General features: G+C 54.9%; 13 protein-coding genes and 1 non-coding gene across 14 annotated transcripts; 9 read left to right on the top strand and 5 right to left on the bottom strand.

Annotated features, from left to right (window-relative positions):
- Positions 1–296: 296 nt before the first annotated feature.
- On the top strand, positions 297–1,217 carry BO70DRAFT_431048 (putative DRAP deaminase; the record flags this gene model as incomplete). Its single annotated transcript, XM_025548209.1, has 2 exons — positions 297–369; positions 429–1,217. 2 exons carry the CDS (start codon positions 297–299, stop codon positions 824–826), a joined length of 471 nt encoding a protein of 156 aa, XP_025397189.1. The 3' UTR covers positions 827–1,217.
- Positions 1,218–1,810: 593 nt separating this feature from the next.
- Positions 1,811–3,458, top strand: BO70DRAFT_412184 (carboxylesterase/lipase family protein; the record flags this gene model as incomplete). The annotated part of the gene is made up of 1 exon (XM_025547308.1): positions 1,811–3,458. Exon 1 carries the CDS (start codon positions 1,857–1,859, stop codon positions 3,456–3,458), a length of 1,602 nt encoding a protein of 533 aa, XP_025397188.1. The 5' UTR covers positions 1,811–1,856.
- A 1,186-nt stretch (positions 3,459–4,644) lies between these two features.
- On the top strand, positions 4,645–6,354 carry BO70DRAFT_412181 (putative MFS monocarboxylate transporter; the record flags this gene model as incomplete). The annotated part of the gene is made up of 3 exons (XM_025547307.1): positions 4,645–4,817; positions 4,864–5,101; positions 5,152–6,354. The coding sequence occupies 3 exons, from the start codon at positions 4,645–4,647 to the stop codon at positions 6,076–6,078; spliced, it is 1,338 nt and encodes a 445-aa protein (XP_025397187.1). The 3' UTR covers positions 6,079–6,354.
- A 266-nt stretch (positions 6,355–6,620) lies between these two features.
- Positions 6,621–7,210, bottom strand: BO70DRAFT_364139 (uncharacterized protein). The gene has a single exon (XM_025543738.1). The coding sequence runs from the start codon at positions 7,027–7,029 to the stop codon at positions 6,730–6,732; it is 300 nt and encodes a 99-aa protein (XP_025397186.1). The 5' UTR covers positions 7,030–7,210; the 3' UTR covers positions 6,621–6,729.
- A 710-nt stretch (positions 7,211–7,920) lies between these two features.
- Positions 7,921–9,192, bottom strand: BO70DRAFT_319117 (pectate lyase family protein; the record flags this gene model as incomplete). The annotated part of the gene is made up of 5 exons (XM_025540432.1): positions 7,921–8,491; positions 8,550–8,635; positions 8,684–8,769; positions 8,815–9,041; positions 9,091–9,192. The coding sequence occupies 5 exons, from the start codon at positions 9,190–9,192 to the stop codon at positions 8,027–8,029; spliced, it is 966 nt and encodes a 321-aa protein (XP_025397185.1). The 3' UTR covers positions 7,921–8,026.
- Positions 9,193–10,638: 1,446 nt separating this feature from the next.
- BO70DRAFT_431045 (isopenicillin N synthase family dioxygenase) lies at positions 10,639–11,913 on the top strand (the record flags this gene model as incomplete). The annotated part of the gene is made up of 6 exons (XM_025548208.1): positions 10,639–10,776; positions 10,818–10,970; positions 11,016–11,096; positions 11,150–11,533; positions 11,582–11,761; positions 11,809–11,913. 6 exons carry the CDS (start codon positions 10,639–10,641, stop codon positions 11,911–11,913), a joined length of 1,041 nt encoding a protein of 346 aa, XP_025397184.1.
- A 796-nt stretch (positions 11,914–12,709) lies between these two features.
- Positions 12,710–13,635, top strand: BO70DRAFT_388832 (uncharacterized protein; the record flags this gene model as incomplete). Its single annotated transcript, XM_025546021.1, has 2 exons — positions 12,710–12,880; positions 12,931–13,635. The coding sequence occupies 2 exons, from the start codon at positions 12,710–12,712 to the stop codon at positions 13,633–13,635; spliced, it is 876 nt and encodes a 291-aa protein (XP_025397183.1).
- On the bottom strand, positions 13,451–14,683 carry BO70DRAFT_364138 (YoaK family protein). Its single transcript, XM_025543737.1, has 2 exons — positions 14,422–14,683; positions 13,451–14,360 (listed from the first exon to the last, which is right to left on the bottom strand). The coding sequence occupies exons 1-2, from the start codon at positions 14,552–14,554 to the stop codon at positions 13,738–13,740; spliced, it is 756 nt and encodes a 251-aa protein (XP_025397182.1). The 5' UTR covers positions 14,555–14,683; the 3' UTR covers positions 13,451–13,737.
- Positions 14,684–16,346: 1,663 nt separating this feature from the next.
- BO70DRAFT_100604 (isocitrate lyase/PEP mutase family protein) lies at positions 16,347–17,956 on the top strand. The gene is made up of 3 exons (XM_025537787.1): positions 16,347–16,700; positions 16,853–17,000; positions 17,056–17,956. Exons 1-3 carry the CDS (start codon positions 16,443–16,445, stop codon positions 17,676–17,678), a joined length of 1,029 nt encoding a protein of 342 aa, XP_025397181.1. The 5' UTR covers positions 16,347–16,442; the 3' UTR covers positions 17,679–17,956.
- Positions 17,957–18,383: 427 nt separating this feature from the next.
- Positions 18,384–19,268, bottom strand: BO70DRAFT_364136 (nuclear transport factor 2 family protein). The gene has a single exon (XM_025543736.1). It carries the CDS (start codon positions 19,054–19,056, stop codon positions 18,667–18,669), a length of 390 nt encoding a protein of 129 aa, XP_025397180.1. The 5' UTR covers positions 19,057–19,268; the 3' UTR covers positions 18,384–18,666.
- Positions 19,269–19,757: 489 nt separating this feature from the next.
- BO70DRAFT_398466 (uncharacterized protein) lies at positions 19,758–21,688 on the top strand (the record flags this gene model as incomplete). Its single annotated transcript, XM_025546782.1, has 2 exons — positions 19,758–19,946; positions 21,374–21,688. The coding sequence occupies 2 exons, from the start codon at positions 19,758–19,760 to the stop codon at positions 21,686–21,688; spliced, it is 504 nt and encodes a 167-aa protein (XP_025397179.1).
- A 206-nt stretch (positions 21,689–21,894) lies between these two features.
- On the top strand, positions 21,895–23,127 carry BO70DRAFT_354534 (purine-nucleoside phosphorylase; the record flags this gene model as incomplete). Its single annotated transcript, XM_025541871.1, has 1 exon — positions 21,895–23,127. One exon carries the CDS (start codon positions 21,895–21,897, stop codon positions 23,125–23,127), a length of 1,233 nt encoding a protein of 410 aa, XP_025397178.1.
- A 301-nt stretch (positions 23,128–23,428) lies between these two features.
- BO70DRAFT_t237 lies at positions 23,429–23,500 on the top strand. The gene has a single exon. It is a non-coding gene; the product is annotated as a tRNA-Arg (tRNA).
- A 189-nt stretch (positions 23,501–23,689) lies between these two features.
- Positions 23,690–25,303, bottom strand: BO70DRAFT_364133 (nucleotide-diphospho-sugar transferase). Its single transcript, XM_025543735.1, has 5 exons — positions 24,871–25,303; positions 24,688–24,782; positions 24,252–24,623; positions 24,014–24,154; positions 23,690–23,946 (listed from the first exon to the last, which is right to left on the bottom strand). Exons 1-5 carry the CDS (start codon positions 25,241–25,243, stop codon positions 23,881–23,883), a joined length of 1,047 nt encoding a protein of 348 aa, XP_025397177.1. The 5' UTR covers positions 25,244–25,303; the 3' UTR covers positions 23,690–23,880.
- Between the last annotated feature and the right edge of the window lie 120 nt (positions 25,304–25,423).

Raw genomic sequence — 25,423 nt, 5'->3', positions numbered from 1 at the left:
TCGATGTCTCGATCTATACAGTTGTCAGAGCAGAATTCACTTGACTATTTATTTCCTCCCCCCCATCCTGAGAGCGCAACCCCCCCTCCCGAGCAGAGGGTCTGATTGGCGGCGGAAGCGCCGCGGGATAACGGCTCGGACCGGAATCCAACCCGGAAGGTGTAGCGGCCCTGACGGCTTGAGGCAGCGCTGTTTACCGGGCCATTCATTTCTACCCCCTCCTCCTTCTATCTTCCCGACACGATCAATTCCCCTCTCCACATTCAAGCCACAACACGGCAACCTTCGCTATCACAATGCCCCCTTCCCATCCCACCATCGAACCCGGTGACCACAAAGCCTACATGGAATACGCCCTCACCCAAGCGCGTCTCTCTCTCCCCCCGCACCCACGAAATTCTGCGTCGGCGCGGTCCTCCTCGACGCAGACAAGAACGAGATCCTATCCACCGGCTACTCCATGGAACTCCCCGGCGACCGACCCGGAGATCCCGGCAACACGCACGCCGAACACTGCTGCTTCATCAAAGTTGCCGACAAGCACAACTTCCCCGAAGAGCGGATCGGTCAGGTGTTGTTTCCGAATACGGTCCTCTCTACCACGATGGAACCTTGTAATAGGCGGTTGAGTGGGAATCGGACTTGCGTTGAGAGGATCCTGGGGCTGGCGGGTGCGATTAGAGTCGTCCATGTTGGGATGAAGGAGCCGGAGACGTTTATTGGCGAGAATGTGGGGATTAGGAGGCTGAGGGATGCGGGTGTCAGGGTTGAGGTTGTGGACGGGATGGAGGAGAGGATTGTTGAGGTGGCTACTGCTGGGCATTAGACTGGACGGGGTTCTGGTCACTAGGGTAGGACTTATGATCGCGATGAGACATCGCTATAGTGGCGGATTTTCGGTTATAGGTTCATCGCTTTTCAGTGTCCAAGACGGGATACGGCGGCTTCGAGTATCCGGACAACAACAAGAATCAGTCACAGAGAAGATACTTTGCTTCATACCCCCTTTATCAGTACACGCCGATACCTTGAACGACAAGTTCGCCTTTCGCTAGCTTTCTTCGACTCGCCGGGTCTGGGATAATGGTTATTGCATCGCACCAAGTCAACTCCAATTGGTTGCTCTCTTTCTTATGGTCGTTATACGTCGTGCATCCTTAGCAGCACTTACATGCTGCCATCCGATACCAATGGACCCTTGCTGTCAATAATTCGAGGAGCCATCTCTACTGCCCGCTGTTCAAGTGCAGTGTGTCAAAGTGACTCGTCGCATATAACGCCGTCCTTCCCTTTAAACACCTGTCTCACTGGTCCCTAGATCAGATGGCCCCCCAACCAGCCAATTGAAGTCACGGTGCGCGACAGCACCAATCTCAAACCGGGTCATGGTATCTATGTCCGAATGCTGGCCACGCAACTTCTTCTTTCTTCGGTTGTTAGTCTAAGCAGCGACCGAGGTACGCGTCATCAAACGGCGGAAATACGTGCCGTATATATGAAGCAGAAGGTGGAAATTCGCACCATCCTATTCCAGGGCCGAGGGTGCAAGCACGAGCACCACGGGAAGTCGGAGATAACCTTAGATCTTTTGCCCCGACCTCCGCGGGACCCCGTGGATCAACAGCGACCCTTTCCCGTCTTGCTCGGGCCTCATACAGTCTACGCCGAGATGTTGCCGCGCGGCTGCCTCCACATAATTCCGACTGTACTCCCCGAAGAAACGGACTTCCGTCTGCATGCCGACTCGCTTGCCCGTTGTTTTGCAGTATATAACCGTCACATTTTATCTACATGATGGCAACAACCCAGACAAGCTTGAAAGTGACTCGATCTTTCTCCTGCCTCTTTCCCCCAAGATGAATCAGACCCGACGTGCGAGACTTTCTCTCGCTGCCCTCATTCCAACCCTTCTGGTTCGGGCCAACGCAGCTCTCTACGACACCGTCGTCGACACCCAGTATGGCAAGTTGCAGGGCTATCCCGCCTTTACCAGCGAGCCGGCTGGCAACTTGACCCATTGGAAGGACATCGCCGTCTGGAAGAACATCCCCTTTGCTGCCACCACCGGCGGCCAGAACCGTTGGAAGGCTCCCCAGCCAGCCAGTGGATGGAACGGCACGCGCGACGCAAAGTCCTTCGGCAATGTCTGCCCCTCAGCTACCTCGGGCGACAATGATTACACGATCGACGAGGACTGCTTGAACCTGAACATCTGGAGTCCCGCCAACTCGACCGACGCCAAGCTCCCGGTTGTCATGTGGAGCTACCCGGCTTTGTCGACGGCTGCCGACGCTCTGTTCGACGGTGGCGGCATAGCTGATCAGGGTATCGTCTTCGTCAACTACAACTACCGTACCGGATCTTTTGGCTGGCTGTCCCACCCGGAGCTGTCACAGGAGTTCGAAGCCGTGACGGGATCCAACAGCTCCGGTAACTGGGGTATGCTCGACCAGTTTGCCGCCTTGAAGTGGATTCACGAGAACATCGCCGACTTCGGTGGTGATCCCGAGCACATCACCGTGATGGGCCAGTCTGCCGGGTCTGCTGCCACCCAGCACATCGTCAACAGCCCCTTGACCCAGGGCCTGATTGTCGGGGGAATCATCGAGAGTGGGGTACGCGACCCGCACGATCCCCTCTGCACCAGCCTTGCCGAGAACTACAAGACGCTGGACTACAACCTCGACCAGGGAATTCGCTTCCTTGAGAACTTCAACGTCAGCTCCATCGCCGAGCTGCGGGAGCTGCCCATGAACGACCTGATCGTCTCCGGTGGCACCTTCGGCAGCGACAGCGAATGGGACTTCACCGCCACGCTGGACTACTACGCCATCCCAGACACCTACCTCAACACGCTGCTGAAGGGTCTTGCGCAGGATGTGCCCCTGCTCACCGGTAACACCAAGGACGAGAGCGGCGCAACCTACGGTCTGAACATCACCGTCGCCGAATTCATGGAAGGAATGGCCGAGACCTTCAGCGAGCCCTGGCTGGCCCGGTTCCTGGAGCAGTACAACGGCAACACCTCCGTCACTGCGTCGGCCGCCTACAACGCCCAATGGACCGATCGCTCCAAGGTCGGCACCTGGCTGTGGGCCTCCCTGTGGGCCACCGCCAAAGCCAGCCCCGTCTACACCTACATCTGGGACCATGCTCCTCCGGGCCAGGACCAGGGCGCCTACCACGAGTCCGAGATCAACTACGTCCTCAACAACCTGTACGGTACCGATATGCCCTGGACTGCCTTGGACTACGCCATTGCACGCAAGATGAACACCTACTGGGCCAACTTCATCAAGACCGGTAACCCCAACACTGAGTCTTTGGCCGCGTGGCCTGCTGCCGACACCAACGGCACTGTCCAGCATGTGGGTAACGGCTGGGGTCAGATTCCTCTGACCTCTGAGGCGAAGATCGAGTTGTTTGAGGCTTGGTTTGATACTTTGGTCGCGTATTAGCGTGGCGTCTGCTTGTACGTTGTACATTATATCTGCTCCGCTGCGCTGTGTATATAATGCTCCTGTCAATTCTGCCTTCCGTGAGCACTCCTTCTGTGCATACTATCCTGTCAACGGTGTATCAAATATCGGCAGGATGACTACTCCGCTGCTTCTTTGCATGTATATAGCCGATAGACCATCAGATGACTTGGAATAGTTTAACCATCCAGCTAGGTCTACTGAGATATCCAGTATAGATTAGGGATGCGGGGGTGTGGGAGGCTTAATGGATTCAATTCGTGAATGGTGGTATATCCTGACACCAGCCATTGTGGATGCCAATAGTCGTTCGGACAGTTAAATGGTTGAATCTTGACAGATTCACTTGGAGAAATACTTCTGTCAGTGATATCTGAGGTTAGCGTCTGTTAGTGACTACTCTTACCACTCCTAGTACATCAATCTCTGCCCCTGCAGTCCCCTCTTCCCCTCTTTTTCTCTTTCTTTCTCTACCTGCTGCTGGCTGGCCTATCACCCGGAATTAAACAACAAGCATCCTACGGCTTCGTTTCATTGCTGTGGGTTCGACTCATCTGATGTCTGTCTCATGGTGAATCTGGGAGGTTCCAATTTTTGGTCGACTAGTCGAAAGCAAAAGGCGTCGTGGAAACCCATGTCGGAAGGAGAAGGTCGGCCTCTTTTGCTTCTCGCTGAATTATTATGTTTCTTCGCTTTGAACTTGGCCTGTGAGCAATGTGAATCGCCAATAGTTGCTTCATCTTGTTTCTTTGTTTTTCTCAGCCCGGAGAAGGATATATACTTGAAGACTTTTAAATTTGACTGTACAACTGAATGAATGGGATATCGCCCAACAACCACTCAACTTCAGCACTGATGCCGTTATTATATTGACCCGGCCAGCTCCCAGGAAAGCCCAGGCGGGTACCCGTTTTGCCGCAGTCGTCTCCACTTGATAAATTCGATGAATCGCACTGCTGATTGACCAGCCATTCCCCAGCCCTCAAAACAGGGACTAGATCCCTCGGTTCCCCACACGGCAATTCTTTCGGCTGTGGGGAACCGTATCCGGGAAATTGGGGTAGGCGTGGTAGCCGAGCTTACCCCGGATTGTCTCTTTCCCCAACTTTCAACTCCCACCTTCCAGTCTCGAATACAATCAGGATCATGATGCATGCTGTCAAGAATGAGCGTCAAGAATGAAGATACACGACTGTCCGGCGACGAAGTGTTTTCCGAGGCAGCTCATCCGACAGCCGAGGATGGCTCGGAAAGCTCGGAACGAAAGCCGATGCCGGAGGGAGGGCTGGAGGGTTGGTTGAGTGTCCTGGCTGGGTTCTGTGTGTTTGTTAATTCATGGTGCGTATACCCTCATTTCCTGTCAGACATTGTTAACAACTCCCAGGGGGTTAATAAGCTGCTATGGCGCGTTTCAGGAATTCTACGAGACCGTCCTCCTCCCGGGCAAGTCCCCATCGACGATCTCATGGATCGGAAGCATCCAGGCCACGCTGATCGTCATGGTTGGCATCATCACCGGTCCCATGGTTGACTCGGGATACCTTCGCCCTTTGATCATTGTCGGATCCTTCCTGGTCGTGTTCGGGATGATGATGCTCAGTCTAGCGACGGAATACTACCAGGTACCACCGCCAACCACCCACCACCACCCCAACACAGTCTAACCATCCAGGTCCTACTCGCGCAAGGCTTCTGCGTGGGCATGGGCGGTGGCATCACCTACATCCCCGCCCTAGTCGTGATATCCTCGCACTTCACCACCAAGCGTCCCATCGCCATCGGCTGCGCATCCATCGGCTCCAGCGTCGGCAGCGTCATCTTCCCCATCATGTTCCGCAGACTCCAGCCGCATATCAACTTCCCCTGGAGCGTCCGCTGCATCGCCTTCATCAACCTGTTCCTCGCCTTTATTACATGCGTCATCCTCTGTCGTCGACCCGGCACCAAAACCCGCACCAGAAACCTGATCGAGTGGAAAGCCCTAACCCACATCCCCTTCATGCTGCTCTCCGTCTCCATGACCTGCGTAATGCTAGCCTACTACGTCCCCATCTTCTACATCGCCACATATGCCCGCTCGGCCCTGGGCACGCCAACCAGCCTCTCCATCTACCTGGTCTCCATCACGAATGGCGCGTCGGCGTTCGGCCGCACCGTCCCGTATCTCGTTGGCTCCCGCGTCAGGCCAATCTGTATCCTGATTGCTTGTACGGCGGCCGCGTCCGTGGCAATGTTCACCTGGATCGCGACCACCAACACGGCTGGCTTCATCGTCTGGGCCTGCTACTGGGGCTTCTTGAGCGGGGTGCTGGTCACCGCGCCGACGTCGATCGTCGCCCATCCGGCTTTCTGTCCTGATACCGATTACCTCGGCACCAGGATGGGGATGATGTGGGGGATCAGCTCGGTAGGGTCATTGGCCGGTACGCCCATTGCGGGCGCCTTGGTGGATCTAAATACCGCAGACTTTCTGCGCGCACAGATCTTCGCGGGATGTTTGATGGTTGCGGCTTTCGTGCTGCAGATCTGGCCGACGCTCGTCGTGGTCAGGACGGACCGCATCCGGAATCAAGATGGGGATAAGGATGAGACGAGCTAGTTCCTTGAATCGCAGTACCCATGGCCAGAGATATCCGACCCGTGTTGCAGAATCCAGATTGATAGAGGGACTAGCTAGATAGATTCCGGATCAGAACCCTACTTCCCCGCCCGTGTGGTGTGTCTGTCGAGATATCTCCCCCTCATCTAACTATTCCGATCTATATGACGATCCCTTATCACAAACCATCTATCTAGCCAGTAACCCTATCCCACACCCTACCTAAAGTACCATAATATTAGCCCTGCCGTAGTCCGGCTTACTGTACTGTTTTCCGGAGCCTGCATGAACCCAACCCGCCCCCGAATGGCTCGGAGTTCCCTGGTCATGCCATACGCAATGCAGCTGACACAAGCCTTATCAAGCCTTTTGTGCCCCACCCACCCATCCACTCACCTCAAGTCTCGCAGATGCGGGAAGGGCTGAAGGGGTCTGTGTGTGCCAGTCAGTAGACAGGGACCAGGGTATGGATCGCTTATCCTCCCCCCTATTATTTGGCCTCATCACACCATACCACACCATACCACACTGGCACACCCCATCACGACATATCACCACCCCTGCCAAACAACTCCAACCCAGTAACAACACACATTCGAGCCCCTATCTCATCATTCTAAGGTGACAGAGCCACAGAGAAACAGACCCATCTCATCCGATCAATATTCCAGACTCACCCGCAGCCCGCAGTAAGCACAGTAAGCACGCCACAAGACACAACACACAAGACACATCAATCATATCACGGCCTCGCCGATACGCTAGCTTCCTATTCGACAAGCCATGGGATACAGACGGTAGGTGGGGCAGAGTGTTAAGCATTTCCAAGCATCTCTTGGCTGCGCTGGTGGGAAATGGTTTTCCGGTGAGAGAGATGCGGGATCGGGATCCTGGTTGTGGCGTTTGGGTGCGTGGGATGTAAATAGGTGTGCGTGGGATTGTGATTGTCATTATGATTATGATGATGATGCCGAGGTTATGTGGTGTGTTCCGGGATTGTCCGGGTGCTGGGTAGATGTGGGATGGGATGGCTTACAGGATGCTTGGGCTGGTAGGTTTCGTAGCTGTAGTGTGATGTTGTGTCAGTTGGCTTGTATGTATCGTTGAAAGAGAGTTTATTTGAACATGACGATTTTGATTTCGTTATGATTGGGTTGGTTAAGGTTGGTTAGCGAGGTTGAGATTAGACAGTAAACCAGAGTTATAAACAGGGTTATTTGCGGTTGGACTTCAAAATAACTCTTTTGCGATTCGGTGTCTAGTTGCAATTTTGACAAAGGCTGGGAAATAACTCCGCTGCCGTGGTCATATTGGTCGGCCGTCGGGGAACGGGCAAAAGCCTCGAACAGTGCTGGGATTGGGTATAGGGTGATAATCGATCTATTAATTAATGACTCAATCAATAAATCAATCGACAAGTCTTCCTGATGATGATTCACCGAAATAGGACACTTATGTACAGGACAAGATTACTCACATGAGATATTCCTCACTAGATGATTTTGTACCAAAAGCAAAAAAAGAAAAAAGAAAGGAAAAGAAAAACACTAGAACCTCACAGAAGCAGATCGTCTCTGCACGCCATAGCGAGCTATTATCTCACCGTGGGGGCAATATTGAAAGAAAGAAAGAAAAAGATGTTTCGGATGCTCAATATTGCCGGATCGGCGGGGATAGCGGCTCTACGGGGTTCGAAGAAGGATCGGTCACATGGTCTTTCATCACATTCATGGTGGTACAGGGCGGATTGGGTAGATAATCTATCTGCATCTATTGACGGTGCAGATCGGATCTGCAGTTGGGTGAATGTCTCGATTCGGGTGTGGGAGTGGAGTAGTATATATCAACAATAAATACAGACAGGCGGGATTGAAAAGGAGAGAAAAGCAAAGCGATCCTCTTTAATCCCTCTCCTGTCGATCATCTCTTAAAAGAAATATGACAATGTCTAGAAGGTAAGAGTCTGCCCGGCCGTGCCAACGACAGCAGCTTCGACCTTGTCCGATCCAAGGAGTGTGTATTCGTAAGGAACGGAAGTCAGACTCCCCTCTTCGGCATTGTTCTCGGCGTCCCCGAAGTCATTATCGTTAGACACAGCGTATCCGTCATCGGTGGAGTAGAGCGGCTTCTTGGAGTCGACAAATTGGTTCGACTCGACGAGGAGCTGCGCGCCATCACGCGCGTTGATCCCGTCGCTGACGTCCAGGTAGTAGCTGTTGTACATGTGGCCGGTACCGAAGCGGAAGGACGGACCACGCGAGTTGATGTTCTGCCAGTAGTTGTTCGCGTAGGTCACGGTCAGGTGGCCGGTGTCTTCGTCGCCGTTGCTGTCGGAGTGCCCGATCAGAGAGGCTTTCCAGTGGTCGTGGATGAAGGTGTTCGAGACGGTGACGTAGTCGGAGCCGTGGGTGATCTGGTCTTGTTAGTGGGTTCTGGTTGTGGCTGTGGTAGATTATATCGGGGGTACGGACATCGATCAAGCCATCGTAGTAGTCCTTGTCGTGATCTCTGTCGGACGAGACGTCGCAGTGGTCGATCCAGACGTTGGTGGAGTATTCTGTCGATTCAGAAGCTATTTTCGCCTGGAGAGGGTAGGGCTACTTACGCACGCCAATGGCATCGCCATTGTCAGCTAGGACCTTGCTCACTCCGACGTTGCGGATAATCACATTCTCTTTTTCCTTGACGAGACTGGTGGATGTTAGTTGGGTTTGATGCTTTGAAGGGGCTACCTACAGTCCGAATCCCTCGAGGATGGCGGTAGAGTCCTTGCCAATGATAGAGGTATTGCTTCCGACCTTCACCTGGTCCGCAGCCTCCTTGATAGTGCCGTCGATGTAGACCACCTTGGCATCATCGCCCGAAACGGCGGAGGTGAAGGCCGCGTAGGATGAGACGGTGGTGGTGGTACCGCCAGATCCGCCAGTCGTGCCGCCATTCAAGCTAGCATAGCCAAAGGCAGCCTGGGGAGGTTAGGTTTAGGTGTGTTCGGTTCCTGGATGGAAAACTTACATCGTTGACGGATGCGCGCTTGGCAAGTGTGGCGGTTGGGGCCGCCAGGACCTGTGCTGACAAGAGGCCAGCCATGGCAACTATCCACTTCAAATTGGTCATTGTGAAGAGAAGGTTGTTAATGAATGAAGGAGTTGGTTATGATAAAGAACGACGATGTTGGGGATTGATGGGAGAAAGTCCTCCTGAGGGGACCTTTTATATCAGTTGCACCGGCATCATTCGGCTTGAAGCGCCAGAGTAAAATCACATCCAGCATCAGGACCGACTCCATGCTTGGCTGGACCACGATCATGGTGGACTGATACTGAGCTCTGCAGGCAAAGAGGAACCCTCGGACGGAGTGCCAAGATACCGGTCAACGCTCTCTGCAAATGGACCTGGCACCGCACCAATCGGATGGTTTCGAGGTAGAGGTCGGGATAAAGCCAAGGGCTTGTCAGGGCAGCGGTTGGTATAGCTGCGACAAATGACTGCCACGAATGGCGCTGGTGTTTCAGTGGTGCCGCCAAGAGAGCGCTGTCTGGTTCATCGTGGCTGTGCTGGCGGAACGGGTGGACTGGCCCAGGAACCATGCTTGGCGACTTGGACTTGACGAATGGTGGAGTTGACAGGATTGAGACGAAGATGGAAGATGAAAATATCTTCTTCGAGAAAATGACCACTGCCATCTGACGAGGAGCATTGTGCATCCACAAGGGTTAAATGGATGTCTGTCGGGAAGTATCCCCCCCCCGAAAGCCCTAATGGGCGAAAAAGCGGCAGAAGCTTTTCTCGATCCGGAGTGAAGTCTTCTTACATCCGGATGTCTAAAATACCAAGAACTCGGCGTGTCGGGGATTTATATTGCTTGGTTAATCTTTAATGTTGTCTTCGCGGTTCATAGCATTCATACCACAATATCCTCTGGGGTGTGGAGAAGCCAAGGACGTGGTATCTCTCGGCAATGGAGCTGCTAAGTTTAGCCAGGGGAGGTGAATGGCTCCGTTTCAGTCACTCCTGTTACGGAGGATCATGGACCAGAGAATCCATGCAGTGAGTCCCTGTGTAGTAAGCGACTTAGTTGGGGGGGGGGGCATCAGGATAGTAGTCAAACATTGGGGAGGCCAAGTCAAGAAAGAAATACTTTGTCATAAATGAATGCAAAAAATCGGGAATGTCAGGAATGAACTCAGTGCTTATAGGGGTTGTGCTGAGTTTGAGAAAATATCCTCGTTTTTTGGCAGTGTGTACTTTCAAGTTAGAGAAGAAGATATATACTATTCACTGGACATCAAAATTACCGGGTATTGAAATACATGTGGTATTATTTGAACATCAGGACCTATTTTGGCATGCATGTTTCTGCGATGGTAAAAACGCACCCTGTGAGATGCAATACATTATTTTATGGCACTCGGACAAACTGATGGTCAACTAAGATGGCCATCCGAGCACGTCATCGCAGGCGTGAATAACCTCGGCCTGAGTCAGCGACATCCCTCCGAATCCCCTCATCGGGACACTCGACCCACACAACTCTATCGACAACATTACCATCAGCACATCATGTCCGACTTCACCTCCATCCCCATCATTGACTTCCGCCGTCTCCGGGACCCCGCAACCAAGCCCGCAACTCTGTCTCAACTCCGCGATGCCATTTTCCTCGTGGGCTTCCTGTACCTGACGAACCATGGACTTGAAGTAAGCAGACCCGAAGATGCACCATCAAAGCTAATGGCTAGTCCCTCACCAAACGCGCCCATTCCGAGCTTCCGGGGCTGTTTGACCTCCCATCCGATGTAAAAGAAAGCGTCAATATGATAAATTCGCCCTCGTTCCTCGGATACACCCGTCTCGGGGCGGAGACCACCGCATCGAGGACGGATCTGCGCGAGGTATACACCCTGTCTATCTGTAATATTCGTTTCTCACGACAGTAGCAATTCGACTTTGGTTCCCCCGGCATGAAGGAGTGGACACCGGACCAGCCGATCTGGGGTCGTCTGGAAGGGGATGGTCAGGTATTCCCCCCCCCCCTTTCCAGACTCCATCGGGACGTATCTAACGGATACAGTACCCAACGCCTGAAGCAAAATCGTTAGTAGAGGAGTACATGACCGCTTCCGCAACCCTGTCCAACGAATTTCTGCGCTACGTTGCAGAATGTCTATCCCTTCCTTCCACCACCTTCGATACGTACCGAGGGGGTATGGACCGTCTCAAATTCATCAAGTACCCGCCATCCCCGGCGGATTCGCAAGGCGTGGGCCCGCATAAAGATTCCACGGGTCTATTCACGTTCCTCTCCCAGGACAGTATAGGGGGTCTTCAGGTGCTAAATAAGAGTGGCGAATGGATCAACGCACCGCCCATTGAGGGCAGCCTGGTCGTTAATATTCAGCAGGGATTTGAGGCAATCACCGGGGGCGTGTGTGCTGCTACGACACATAGAGTCATTGTATGTCTACTTCCTGACTAGTATCGCAAGATCAGGCTGATGGATTAGGCTCCAACCGACACCACTCGCTACAGCATCCCCTTCTTCATGGCTGTTCGCCTGGACCTGACACTGTCGCAGCTGCGCGAGTCAGCAAAGCATATCGTCGAGCGGGTTCCTGTATCCGACAATACCAGAAAGAGGGCCGAAGACGTGCCGAGTGAGTTTCTATCTGAGAAATTTGCATGCGTATGTCCCCCATTTCTCTTACTTTAGTCCAAACACTGACAACCCAGTTTGGCGAGGCTTATCTCCGCAACCGTGTCGTCAGCCACCCTGATGTCGGAAAGCGATGGTATCCGGAGCTATATGAGCGGTATTCTCGGGAGGTGTTGAAGTAACCATTATGACCATGTGCATGCGTCCACTATAGTTTCCACAAATATTGTACTAGACCGTTTTTACCGTCGTCCACTCCTCTTAGACCTGCCCGTCATCAAAGATAAGAACTTAATTCGATTTCTTTTTGAATCAAATGGAGAATGGGATTTTTTTGAGCCATTGTCATGCTCGCGATCATCTTTACCAATACATACATATGATACCAAGGAAGGTAGGTCTGTTACCGCTCGTTCCGTGTCGGAAATATTCCGACAACCATGCAGCGTCAGCATATGGCAATCGGCACGTCAGAACTCGTTGATACGGTAAGGGAATACCGGGAAGTGCCGGGAGGAAGCCCAATGGGGGACTTGATCGGAGGGATGCACGGATGCCCGGACGCCCGTTGGGGACAGTCCGCCCTATAGGGCAGCAGGGCTCGATGGGGATGCGAGCTCGCTAAGGCATCCGAGATGATGACTGCGACTGCAGCCTTCATTGGCGGCCTTACGCGCATCCCCAGGAGCTTAGTGTGATGACTATATGCGCATCCCTATCGCCGAGCACAGCTTCGAGTCTTCAACTAGTCAAGCTTCGCTGTCCGCTGTACAGTCTTACTCTCTCGGATCTAGTCCATGCAGCATATAGTATCTGCGTACGCAAGCCAGAGCTTAGTCGAGCAGCGACAGGGATGGATGCCGAATCTTGATGCCTAGAAAGGCACCGGGCCTGTAACCTCAGGCATGCATATATAGGTGCTGGTTGACCGGGTCGGTGGCGGTGATTGCTCGGCGTAGAGAAGTACATCTCAACACAATGGACCTTCTCCTCCTCCTTTTCCTCCTCCTTCTCCCCCTCACCTCTGCTCAACCCAACTTCACCTTCAACCACCTCTGGTCCCTGACCACCCACTTCTGGGACAACTTCCTCTACCCTGCCAACCTCGCCCACATCAGCGATAATGACACCTCCATCTTCACAGCCAGTGTAAGCCCCCTCTCCTCTCTCCCCTCACCCAACCACCACCAACAGCCCAGGTCCAAGGCCGCGTCGACGTGACTCGCACCTTCACCTCCCGCGACCTCAACAACGAGTATATCTTCGGACTCTTCTCTCAGCCCAATCACCCGGGGCTCTTCGGCATCCCGATCGACTACAACATCACCCAGTTCGCCGCAACCCAAGACACCGTCGCCTGTACCGCCGTGATCACCTTCAACATCACCACCTTCGACCTGGTCGCCCCGGGCGTCATCACCGCCTGGTTCCAATTCAGCTCGACCGGCCGCATCGCCCAATATGATGCCGTCTTCCGCTGGTTGGACTTTCTCTTCGTACCCATCATGCAAGCTGCCGGACGCAAGTTCAACGTCTCCGATCACGCCCTGATCCAATCCCGCGTGGCAGATCTCTTGGCTCGGACGATCTGTGAGACACACGAGAGGTACTGTCTCGGAGCAAACAGGCAATACCCCTCCATGGAGGCGTGTTACGTCTTCCTGACCCGGGATATCCGGTTCGGGCAGCCGTACGAGATGGGACGGAACACCCTGCTGTGTCGCGAGGTGCACGATAACATGGTCCGCTACAACCCGGATGTGCATTGCCCCCATATCGGCCCGACTGGAGGCGCTTATTGCGTCGACGATCAGACGTACCAGGAGGTGGTGTTGGAGCGGTATTTCCGGGAGTCGTGGGTGCCCGAGAATTATGCGGAGGATAATGTGTGGGTGGCGTTGTGATGAAATATGGAAGAGGAGGGAGAATAGGAAGAGAGGTAAGGTACGTATGGAGATTGGTTTGTATGGAGGAGAGGGTCTAATCACGGCTATCTAGCGAGCTATCTACTTCTTGACATGCCAGAAGGTGAACGCGACCGCGATGACGAACTTGATGCCCGCGATGATCCACAGTGACGCCCAGATGTTGCCCGTGGCCTTGCTGATCCCACCACCAGCGATGGCACCCAGCAGGGTCAGAATGAAGGCGACGACGCGACGGTCGCGCTTCTCGTTGCGAAGCAGGAACAGCTTCGGGTCCATCATCAGGTCGCACAGGAGACTGGTGATCACAACGGTGGGCACCTCGTTGTAGCCCAGCACACGACTGGCGACGGTCTGTCCGGCCGACTGCATGCTGAGCAGCACGATCGTGGCCTCCTGGCTCCAGTTGGTGATGTAGGGGGTGGCCTTGGCCTCGGCCAACGTGCTGGTGATGACCGAGCTCTGGACCAGGGCGGCGGCAATGATGAGCAGGATCACCTGCAGCAGGAAGGAGGTGATGAGCGTGCCGCGGCGTTTAGGGCCCAGGAAGTTGTTGATACGGGCGAAGAGGAAGCTCCCGAGCGCGTAGCAGACGATGGCCGTCAGGGATCGGGCCCAGTCGTACGGTCGGGAATCCTGGCCGGAGGCACCCAGACCCAGGAAAATGGTGTTTCCTGTTTGCATGGAAACGAAGGTGTTGTACGCTGTGGGGGGTTAGAATATTCGACGACGCACACAGACAGAGCAGGGGGGGGGGGGGCGCACCGTTGTACATGGTGCTGTCCAGCAGACCGGAGCAGAAACAGCAAGCCAGCAACAGAAAGTCGCAATATTTGAAGTTCAACTCGGCCCTGACGTGAGACGTCAGGCGAGACTGGCCTTTGGAGTCCTCAGCCATGGTAGTGGTTGTGGTGGTTGAGGAGTGCATAGGGGAAGACAATAGGGGCGGCGGCAGAGAAAAAACAACAACAACAACAGCCGGGGCAGGGCAGACAACAAGCGACGGAACGGGCCAGCGTCAGTGTCGAAACCCACTCTGATTTAAGAGACGGGCAGGGCTGAGGGACGGACGGATCTTTGCTGAAAACTGCCACCGAAGATCGCCCAGACGGCCAAGCCGGACGAATCCGGAGCCGGAGACCCTCGACGGGGCACACGATCTAACCCTACGCGAGTCACCTCCTCGACTCCGACCTGCTCCCCTTCGAGCCACGGACAAACCCCCAAGAAAGCCAGCACAGCTCCTGCTCCTGTGGCCCGGCGGCCAATCGGCTGATTTGCGCCTCGCCGCTGCTAGCCTGCTAGTACCAGCCGGATAGCCTTGGGCACAGCTCCAGCCTACAGCTGATAGTCCAATCGATCCTCTCGATAGTCGCTGGCTCCTCTTTTCTTCACCCGCAATTTCTGTCAGGCCCAGGCTTCAACTGCCCCGCAGACGACCCAGTCCGGCTCGGACTGAAATGTCCATTTGGGCCCAGCCAGCCACGCTCGCGACGGTGACACAAAATTGATCACACTTTCGCTCCCAAGGCCTCCCAAGAACGGAGGATGACTTGCGGGGCGAGACACCCGCCATTAAGCAATAGGCAGGCAGGGCACTCGGCATTGTACGGCATGTAATCTGCTATAGCACAGACAATAGCAGCAGGGGCCAAGCACCACATGCTAGGGCTCCAGGCTCGACACTAGCCCCCTCCCCGGCGCCAAGCCACTTGGCCTTGCAGCGACGACGCACTTAATATGTGAACATCGGCGATGGGAGTCCGCAGTGCAGCTCCCCACTGCTCCATCGGCGTGTCGTCAACTCGTCTGTACAGCTATCAGTGGCCACTGGTTCTCTATGGTGCTATCGGTATCTGATCCATCCAGGCTCTACCCGGACCCCTCCCGCCACGTCTTGGTCAGCGATAAGTCCGGCGCCAATGTGCTCCGGTTTCTTCGCCAGTCAGGGTTTCAGATTATCCAGAAGAGGTCCATAGCAGCATGCCGTTAACTTCCCGGCGCATCAGACGGGTCTATCGCTGCAGATCCAAGCCCGCCAGCGCCTATCACCCCGGCTAGGCCGCCTCACAGGAGCACACACCGGAGGCTGCTGCCCGGCTGGACCGCGGCGAAGAAGAACGGCCCCGTGCGCGATCGGAGAGTCTGACATGCATTGCCTATGTCGCGATAGCCCTGAACTCGTGCTGAAGTGTGACAGAGTGACACTCCAGCACACATGGCCACAGTACTCCCGGGATTGTCTTCCACCCACCCGACGGAACCGTAACCTGGTTATCGCTGCGCACCGCGCGGCTGAAGCCTCCTCCATAGGCCCAGCCATTTGGAGGAGGTGTGGGATGTGTGGGATCGAGCTTATCTCCTTCTCTGCCGTCTTGCATCGGACATGCTTTGCTCTGGCACAGGGGCAAATCACAGGCCGATCCCTATCGGGGAAGGTGGCCAAGACGATATGCAATGTTGATGGCGCGCCGGGTCGACGAGGGCTATCGGCCAAGGGCTTGAGTTACAATGGCGTTTACTCCGAGAGGGGGCGCCGCAAGAGGGTAGGGATAGTCTCATCCCCATGTAGTAATGGGATTGAATCTTGGTAATGGCCGACGGCGAGATGTTCCCCCGAGCCAGCCATGCTCCGACTGCAGGTTTCACATCCTCCGGGGGAGGGGGGGAGATATCCCTGACGAAAGCTATATAAGCTGCCGTTCATCTGCCACTTCAGCTACCTTCTCATCATCAACAGCTTCCATTCCATCTCTCCTCTCCACTCCACTCCAGTCCATTTCACAATGAAAGTAGCTGATACCCCTGACTCTGCCTCTACCATCAGCATGACCAACACTATCACCATCACCGTGGAGCAGGACGGCATCTATGAGGTCAACGGCGCTCGTCAGGACCCTGTCGTCAACCTCCAGCTGGTCATGGGTGCTACCAAGCTGCGCAAGCAATTGCGTGAGACCGACGAGCTCATCGTCTGCCCGGGTGTGTATGACGGTTTGTCTGCCCGGATTGCGATGAACCTGGGCTTCAAGGCCATGTACATGGTATGTTCAACATTCCTTCTACACTGCTGCAACATTATCCCTCCACACTTTAACAATCCTACCTTTTTTTGACACTTCTTCACACCTCAACCAACTCCACCCCAACCACACCCCGTATTCCGCCCCCCACAGCCAGCTAACCACCCCAACAGACCGGCGCCGGCACAACCGCCTCACGCCTTGGAATGGCCGATCTGGGACTGGCTCAGCTCTACGACATGAGGACGAACGCGGAGATGATCGCCAACCTGGACCCATACGGGCCGCCCCTGATCGCAGACATGGACACCGGCTACGGAGGTACTTCCCCTTCCTCTCCACCCTCAACCAACCCCCACTAACCCACCCCTCCTAGGCCCCCTCATGGTCTCCAAGTCCGTCCAACAATACATCTCCGCCGGCGTCGCCGGCTTCCACATCGAAGACCAGATCCAAAACAAGCGCTGCGGCCATCTCGCCGGAAAGCGCGTCGTCAGCCTGGAAGACTACCTCACGCGCGTCCGTGCCGCCAAGATCACCAAGGACCGCCTCCGCAGCGACATTGTGCTCATCGCCCGCACCGACGCCCTCCAGCAACACGGCTACGACGAATGCATCAAGCGCCTCAAAGCCGCGCGCGACCTGGGCGCCGACGTTGGCCTGCTTGAGGGCTTCACCTCGAAGGAAATGGCGCGCAAGTGCGTCCAGGACCTCGCCCCCTGGCCTCTTCTCCTCAACATGGTCGAGAACGGCGCCGGACCCGTCATCAGTGTCCAGGAGGCCAAGGAGATGGGCTTCCGGATCATGATCTTCTCGTTCGCCTGCATCACCCCCGCCTACATGGGTATTACGGCTGCGCTGGAGAAGTTGAAGAAGGATGGTGTGGTCGGGTTGCCCGAGGGGATGGGGCCAAAGAAGCTGTTTGAGGTTTGTGGGTTGATGGATTCCGTGAGGATTGACACCGAGGCCGGCGGTGATGGGTTCGCTAATGGGGTCTGAGTTTGAGAGTGAATTTGGTTGAGTTGGTGTTGTCTTGCTGGGTTTTAATTCTTTTTTCGGGCGTGCGATTTGATTTTCTCTTCGCCATATATCATATATCATCATGTCTTCAATGGTTGTTGTTGTCTGGATGTTGTTGTCTACCTAGATTGTCTGTCTGGATTTGGGGTCTAGAGGGTTGTTTGGATGAGTTGCCTGTTTTAGTGCGATGGATGGGATCTATCTACCTACCTACCTACCTACCTATATCCAATATCCACTCTCTATCCACTACCTACTGCTACCTACTCCCCACCCCATCCACCCTCCCTTCAAAACAAACACTCCGAAGTACTTTTGCCCTTACATTATCTTTCACCGGGGTGGTTCACGAACATCCCACCCAAACCACACTACTGCACCCCCATCCGACCAACCCCGAGATTAGTCGATTAGTAGATTAGTCGCTCCGCAGGCCGACGTTAGACCCGATTATGCAGTGATTACTGATTACCGATTACTAACTAGTGATACCTGACGGAGAATGGTGTCAGCCCGGGCCGGCCCCCCCGAAAAGCAACGTTTTTATTGGTCCTAGTCGTTCAATATATTAAATCTATGCCTGGTCATGCACTACGTGATGGTTGCTTATGGGGGATTGGGTCAGGGCCAATTGGCGAGGGGAAATAGGTTTCTGCTAGTACTTCTTGAGATAGTAGATGGTTGATAGTAGATACTGCGTGGTGGACACTAGGTTGGATTGGGTTGGGTTGGGTTGGGTTGGGTTGGTAGTGTGGTGTGGTGTGGTGGATCGTCTCATATCACGTAATATTCATCATCAAAGTGACTCAATAACAGCAGCAAGAATGTACTCACTCAACGACTAGATAGATAGAACCCCCAAGACATCGAAATGGAAATAGAAGTCGAAACGAATCGCCAGCGTCTGTCATATCTACCTGAATCCCCATCCCATCCCATCCCTAATACAAATCCTCCTTATTCACATTCACATCAGCGTCTCCTGATGCACCACGATCCTCCACTCCCCATCACTGGCCTGACTCCACGTCGTCGACCCCGTCCCGTGGTACGACTGCTCCCCGCGCCGCGCGTTGATCTTGTACGTGACCGTGCCCGCCATCAGATCGATCACGATCACCCGCACCTCCTGCAGCTCGTACTCCTCGAAGTGGTGGAAGGGGGGCTTCAGCGCCTCGCTGATCGAGGGCTTCGAGTGCAGGTGCAGGATGTCTCGCTTGGGGAATAGGAGGTTCGCTTCCTCGTTGCACATCTTCTTGATTTCGGGGCCCGGGTCCGCGGACGTGAGCGCCGTCCAGAGCCGACGCTCTTTGGCCAGGAGGTCTTCGCGGATGCGTTCGTGGATGGAGCCGACCATTTTGGTGGGTGTGGGTTGTGTTTGTGGTTTGAGGGGGAAGGTTGGGAAGGTAGGTGTGTCGTGGAGATGGAGGGAGGTATGGAGGCAAGGTAAGGAAGCGGTGATCAAGTCAACCTGTCACTGTTAACTTAACTCCCCCTCAACACAGATCAGATATCTATACGCGAGACAGAAACTCACCTGGGTATCTCAGTCTATGGACAACAAAACAGCACGGCGTGGAGGGCAAGCAGGAAAGCCGGCTTGGAGCCAGACAGCGTGGGTATAAAAGGCGGGCGGGAGGAGGGGAGGTGACGTCATGGGGTCGGACCCCACGTGCATGACGTCTTCCCGGCCGATGACATCCTCGTCGTCATGCGAAGGAGATATTTCCCGAGATCGGCGTGTCGCGAGTGGGTTAATGGTGTGAGTATGCCCGGTGAAGGATCCAATCCATCTAAAGATAGATGCGTGATAATCAGTGGCACGAGGTAACGGTCGGTGGGACAAGTCTATGAAGCAGGATGATGCATTCAGACATCCAGGAGTATATATTTGGTCCAGATAACCACTCAGCTGGAGGACCCAGCTGATGTACTGGCACTGCTTGGCTGCTGCTTGGCCGTTGCTTGGCCATTAGTATCTCCTGTATCTCCCATCTACTACAACCGCTTGACCGTCTGCCTGGATATTCATACGTCTATACTTACGCTTTATCATCCATGCGTCCCCTAGGAAAGAACCAGTCATCACCCGTGAAGCCCATTCTACGGATTGCTCCACTTCGTCGTGCACCTGCAGGATTCTCCGGATCATCTAACCGCAGTATGGCAGCGTACACGACTGCTGTCCACTCCAAGCGTGGCTCGCGTACCCGACATCACGGCGCCGCTACAAAGGTCGACACCATGGTACGCTCCATCGACAGATTGCGACCTCACCGATAAAAGGTGCGCGGGCGGGTTGACAGCGAGCAGCGGAAACCCACCAGAAGAGTACCAGAAGCCAGGATGTCACCGGTCCGGCACGCCGGGTGGACCCGATGAGCTGCACTTGCTCACAGGGTCCTCCCGGGTCCACCATCTCATCCAGGCAGGCTTCCGCGTGGACTGTCCACCGATGCCTTGTGGCGCGCAGAATCCGCCATCCATGTGCGGGGATGGTCGGAGACCGACCAGGATGAATCCTCTTGCGCGCGGGGCCAGGGATCGACCATATCGGGTGAATATTTAGACACCCGAAGCCAAGCAACACATCCTCTGAGGCTGGGATGTGGACCAGGGAGAGAAGGTCGATCTTGGCATGCAGCGGGCTCTGCTGGTGCGTTTAACGGTTTCCGACAGTTGGGTCTCCGGTATTCCAGGGTCTTGTTGTCCATGTGGGCTGCGATCGACGATCTTGCAGGGGCTTGGATTGTTAATTGAGACGACGGATATCCTGGAGAGGTAAGTTAAAGAAGTATCATTCAGAGACACTGATCCAGGGGTAGTTGCGCGACTATTCTGGGTTCGTGCAGGCAGTCCCTGCTCCCTGCTACTCAACATCCAGACATGGCAGAGACCCTCGAGGGCATTGTTGATCCTGAACCAGAGGAAAAGGGGGAGAGAGGGGAAGAAGAAGACGGCCATGGCCAAGAATGGCAAGTGTCACGTGCCTGTCAGGCGGAAGGATAGTCACATGATCTTTCATTGTCTCCCTCCGCATTCCTCCGGGGTTTGCCTTGTTTGCAGCACGGCAGCCGGTTCCTTCCGGTCCACTCCTTCTATCGCCTGATTGGCTGTGCAGCAATCCTCGGTCGCGTCTGTAGAGTCAAGGGAAAATATACAAAATATATACCCCGGACATTCACATCTCATATGGTCGCAATAATCAAAACTAGACACTGTATGGCTTCATCCATTTGACATATTCGACTGCCCGGCCTTGTCTTGTTGGGGCGACCGGCACGTGCTCTCGACCCCGCCTTTCGCCTTCTTCGGCTTCATTTTCTCTGCTTCTGCTTCTGCTTCTCCTGATTCTCCTGCTTCAGCTTTGCCACCTTCCTTGCTGCACGATATTCTGCTGCCTGCCATCCCCCCTCACCATCGCTATCAGACCCTCCCACCCATGCAATGCGACAATGCTGGACGCACGGGGTGAAAGGTCTTCCGGTGGGGACCGATATCACTGGGCTGTTGGTAATAGGCCACCCACGATAAGCCAATCTAAATTAATTTGTTTCGCCCGCTAAAATCGCTCCCCGATAGCCCGCTATCTATCACTCTTATCTCCTGCCGTCACGATACGCCATTCCATCGACTATCGCGAGCCCTCCAGCCGTCTGTTGTTCCTGCGTTAGCCCTCGGATCTCGCCGCCGGCAAGGCCCTCTCTCTATCTGCTATCAACGCTCGATGGGAGTTGACCATGGATCCGTCCGATGTGGTTGACGTGCAGGACGTGTCGTGTGGTCATGCCTTCCAAGTTCCGCCGTGGTCCGCAGCCCCAAGTCTTCACGTTGTCGGTGGGCCCCCATTGCAACCACCCAGCAACCGGTTCGGTTCGCGGATGAGCTACAGCTCCGATGGGGTCAATTGCCGGCTATCATTGGCCTGTCCGTCCCTTCTCGAAGGCTCCAACTGCTCAGTCTCCGCTATCAGCGCGGATCCTTCCTAATCAGCCAGCCTGGATTCAAATTTTTCCAGAATGTGGGCAGCTGGATGTGGATCGGCCAGCGCCGATGACTCCCCATGATGCGAGAAAAAACCCCTCACGCGCGGTTATAAAAGCTCCTCCTGCCCGGCCCCGGCAGTCACCAGCCAGCCAGCCAGCCAGCCAGCAACGGTCTTCTCTCCAGACAAGCCTCGCCTCGCCCGCCCACCATGCAGCTCCTTCAATCCCTCTCCACGGGCCTGCTGCTCGCCAGCAGCTGCCTGTCCTCCCTGGCTGCTGCCCGTTCCATCCCCGCGGCCAAGGGTCTCGCCGTGAGACAGACCCAGCCCGAGCAGAAGATCACCCCCAAGGTCTTCATCGTCTCCATGTTCGAGCCTGAAGCCGAAATCTGGTGGGGCATCGACGAGTTCGACATCCTGGCGCACAACATCACCATCCCCGGAGCGTCCCCTCTGTTCCCCGACGTGCACTGCACCGCCGACTACAGCATCTGCCAGCTGGTCACCGGCGAGTCCGAGATCAATGCCGCTGTCACTGTCTCGTCCATCGTCTTCAACCCCATCTTCGACCTCACCCACACCTACTTCCTCATCGCCGGTATCGCCGGTGTCAACCCCGAGGAGACCACCATCTGTAGTGTGACCTTCGCCCGCTACGCCGTCCAGGTCGCCCTGCAGTATGAGATCGACATCCGCGAGATGCCCGCCAACGCCACCACCGGCTACTTCCCCCAGGGCTCCTACTACCCCTGGCAGTACCCCGGCAGCATCTACGGCACCGAGGTGTTCGAGGTGAACGACAACCTGCGCAAGCTGGCCGTCAGCTTCGCCAGCAACGCCACCCTGGCCGACAGCGAGGAGGCTCAGGCCTACCGCGCCAACTACGCGACCCCCGACGGCATCTACGCCGCGGGCACCCGCGCCCCCTCCGTCGTCGAGTGCGACGTCGCCACTAGCGACGTCTACTACAGCGGCGTGATCCTCGGTGAGACCTTCGGCAACTACACCTCGCTCCTGACCAACGGCACCGGCAACTACTGCGCCAGCGCCCAGGAGGACAACGCCACCCTGGAGGCCCTCCTCCGCGCGGCCAAGTTCAACATCACCGACTTCAGCCGCGTCATCGTCATGCGCACCGCCTCCGACTTCGACCGTGAGTACCCCGGTCAGTCCGCCCGCGACAACCTCCTCTACGCCAGCACCGGCTCCTACGAGCCCTCCGTCGAGAACATCTACCGCGCCGGTGTCAAGATCGTCGAGGGTATCCTCGCCGAGTGGAACTCCACCTTCGCTGCCGGCGTCAAGCCCAGCAACTACATCGGTGACATCTTCGGCACCCTGGGCGGCGAGCCCGACTTCGGTCCCGGCCACTACGAGTCCCTCGTCGACGCGGGTGTCCTCAAGAAGCGCGGTGTCGCCAAGCGCTCCATGCGCCGCAACTAAGGAGATATCCAATCCTTTGTATATCATTTTACGTCTATATGACTGTTATATAGCAACGAACGAGTAATAGATCAATGTATGAGTGACGACATGTCAAGTCGATTATCAAACCTGCAACTCCCATTTCGTAGCCACTATTCCATATGTTTAGGTGTTTAGACTGAGTTATCACAACATCCACCTGCTTCCCTATCCATGTTTTACTTTTATTGCTTCGCTTGTACGTTCACTGTTTCTTCATGGGCCCCTTCCCTTTACCTCTTGTTTATCATGCACTAAATCTTCGTGAACTATCATCCAAGGCCGGCTGGCCCAATGGTAAGGCGCTTGACTACGGATCAAGAGATTGCAGGTTCGAATCCTGCGTCGGTCATTCTTTTTTGCACATTACATTACGGTCTCTATCAGGAGACTGGAGATGCCAATCCAATGCCAGGCAGGCCAGGATGGAATCCCCGCAACAAGATCACACTCCGCCCTCCTCTATTCTGCTCTTCGATGCTTTTTTAGGTCGCAATGCGCAGTTGTCGGTTTATAGCAAGGAATTCAAAAAGAGAAATGAATCGAATCAATATCACGGTGGTCGTGCGTAAATCTAGTAAACAGGGAGAGAGAGAGAATATATACATATACTATATATAGTATATATATATATTAGAACGGCCAGCGTCGTCTACAAAGTAAAGGAGAAGAGCAAGAACATTTTTATCGTAATCATAGACCATCCATCCTTGGAAAATCCAAGCCGTCTTGTCATGACGACTCCTCTTCACCATTAACTTCATCGTCTTCATCTTGTAGCGCGGCGCCACATATCTCCTGTTCGAGTTAGTACAAGCGTTGCATATCGCGTCCGTCACAGCAGACCAGACCAGATCAGACATACCTGTCTCCTAGCCGTAAAATCACTATAAATCCCCAGCCAAAGCTCCCTTACACGACAATCATCGCGCTCACCCGTCACGGGATCAATCTCACACGGCGGCTGGCTCTGCTCAATAATAAAGTGCGTGGCCGGAACCCACGGCTATAATCACCACCAAACAAGCCCGTTAGCACACCAAACATACCACATCGTTCCTGGGGGAGGGAAAAGGGAGCTGAGCTGTGAGAGTGAGAAATACCTTCGGCACCGGCCAATCCGAAAAATGCAAATACTTCGCCTGCCCCAAAGCCCGCTGCGCGTCCCACTCTTCCTGCGCATTACCCAGATAGGCCTCGTGGTTCTGGGAACGGAACTCGCCGGTGAGAAGGAGGTACGGACGGTGCGGGATGGCTGCAGCGCTGTCGCCGTAGAGCTTGTTCATGATTTCCATGTCGTAGATGGCGGGGGAGGTCGTCTCGTCCCAGACTTCGTCCATTAGACGCAGGAATTCGGATGTGGAGGGCTGGATGAGCATGAGGCCGGAGGTGAAGATGCGGTCTGTAGGGTCGAGCCAGTAGGCTTGGGGCATGGCGACGGGGGTGGGCGGGAGGAGGAAGAGTTCGTCCATTGGCTGGGTGGGAGATACTTAGCTCGGGGGGAGAGATGGGGGGGGGGGGGGATATAGAGAGACAGACCTGGAGGAGGGTTGCGTCGGAGTCAAGATTAAGCACGCGGTCGTATTCCGTCTGATTGAAGGCGAGGAGCTTGGTGTAGCTTTGCGACCAGGGGGCTGCTCTCAAATCATGTTTAGTGGGGAATTCTAGAAAAGAACGAGGAAATTGGGACATGGTATGATGAGATGAAATGCGACAACATACCACCGCCCCCACCCTTCAGAATCGCCTGCACCGGCGTGAGTTTAACAGCATACTCATCCCTCGCGAAACGAAGCAACCGCGCCTCCGGTGAACGGTCATCTTCCGACTTCATGAAACTCGACGGGTACATCAACACGCGATCGGCCTTGCTTTGTAGTCGGTGCAGGGCCTCGAAGATCATCAGCGAGTTGCACAGGTACGACCGATCGGTGGCATATTGGGTGTATGCGAATCGCGACCAGTCAATTTGCGTCCTGGAGTCGCGCAGAGGTGGTGTTGCCGGGGTTGGGAGTTGTGATAATGTCGCGATCCCGAGGAGAGAGGATATGACTAGGAAGAGGGCGCGGAGGATTCTCGGGGATGGCGAGAGCATGGTTATCATGGTTGAGGGAGGGAACGGGTTGCCATTGAGGAATGATAGGATTGCGACACGTTTGGGAAGGTAGGAGGAGAAGAGGGTGATGTCTTGGGGGTGGTCGGAGGGTCTGACCGTCTGTAGCCCTAGGGCAGCGGGTGGCCTCGAGGCATGAATGGGCGGTTAGGCGCTGCTCAT

This window comes from Aspergillus heteromorphus, assembly GCF_003184545.1.
Source record: "Aspergillus heteromorphus CBS 117.55 chromosome Unknown BO70scaffold_22, whole genome shotgun sequence".
Classification (NCBI taxonomy): domain Eukaryota; kingdom Fungi; phylum Ascomycota; class Eurotiomycetes; order Eurotiales; family Aspergillaceae; genus Aspergillus; species Aspergillus heteromorphus.
Note: the sequence above shows the minus strand (reverse complement) of the source record. Positions and strands in the feature narration are given on the sequence as shown.

Bases quoted from the DNA above. Each gene is read 5' to 3' on its own strand.
- BO70DRAFT_364138 (XM_025543737.1), bottom strand. From the start codon at position 14,554: ATGGCTGAGGACTCCAAAGGCCAGTCTCGCCTGACGTCTCACGTCAGG. The intron at 14,361-14,421 runs GTGCGCCCCCCC...AACCCCCCACAG, and splicing joins GGACAGCACCATGTACAACG to CGTACAACACCTTCGTTTCC.
- BO70DRAFT_364139 (XM_025543738.1), bottom strand. From the start codon at position 7,029: ATGACAATCACAATCCCACGCACACCTATTTACATCCCACGCACCCAA.
- BO70DRAFT_364136 (XM_025543736.1), bottom strand. From the start codon at position 19,056: ATGGTCGGCTCCATCCACGAACGCATCCGCGAAGACCTCCTGGCCAAA.
- BO70DRAFT_364133 (XM_025543735.1), bottom strand. From the start codon at position 25,243: ATGCTCTCGCCATCCCCGAGAATCCTCCGCGCCCTCTTCCTAGTCATA. The intron at 24,783-24,870 runs GTATGTTGTCGC...ATTTGAGAGCAG, and splicing joins TCTGAAGGGTGGGGGCGGTG to CCCCCTGGTCGCAAAGCTAC. The intron at 24,155-24,251 runs GTATTTCTCACT...TGGTGATTATAG, and splicing joins CGGATTGGCCGGTGCCGAAG to CCGTGGGTTCCGGCCACGCA.
- BO70DRAFT_100604 (XM_025537787.1), top strand. From the start codon at position 16,443: ATGAAAGTAGCTGATACCCCTGACTCTGCCTCTACCATCAGCATGACC. The intron at 16,701-16,852 runs GTATGTTCAACA...CCACCCCAACAG, and splicing joins GCTTCAAGGCCATGTACATG to ACCGGCGCCGGCACAACCGC. The intron at 17,001-17,055 runs GTACTTCCCCTT...CACCCCTCCTAG, and splicing joins CATGGACACCGGCTACGGAG to GCCCCCTCATGGTCTCCAAG.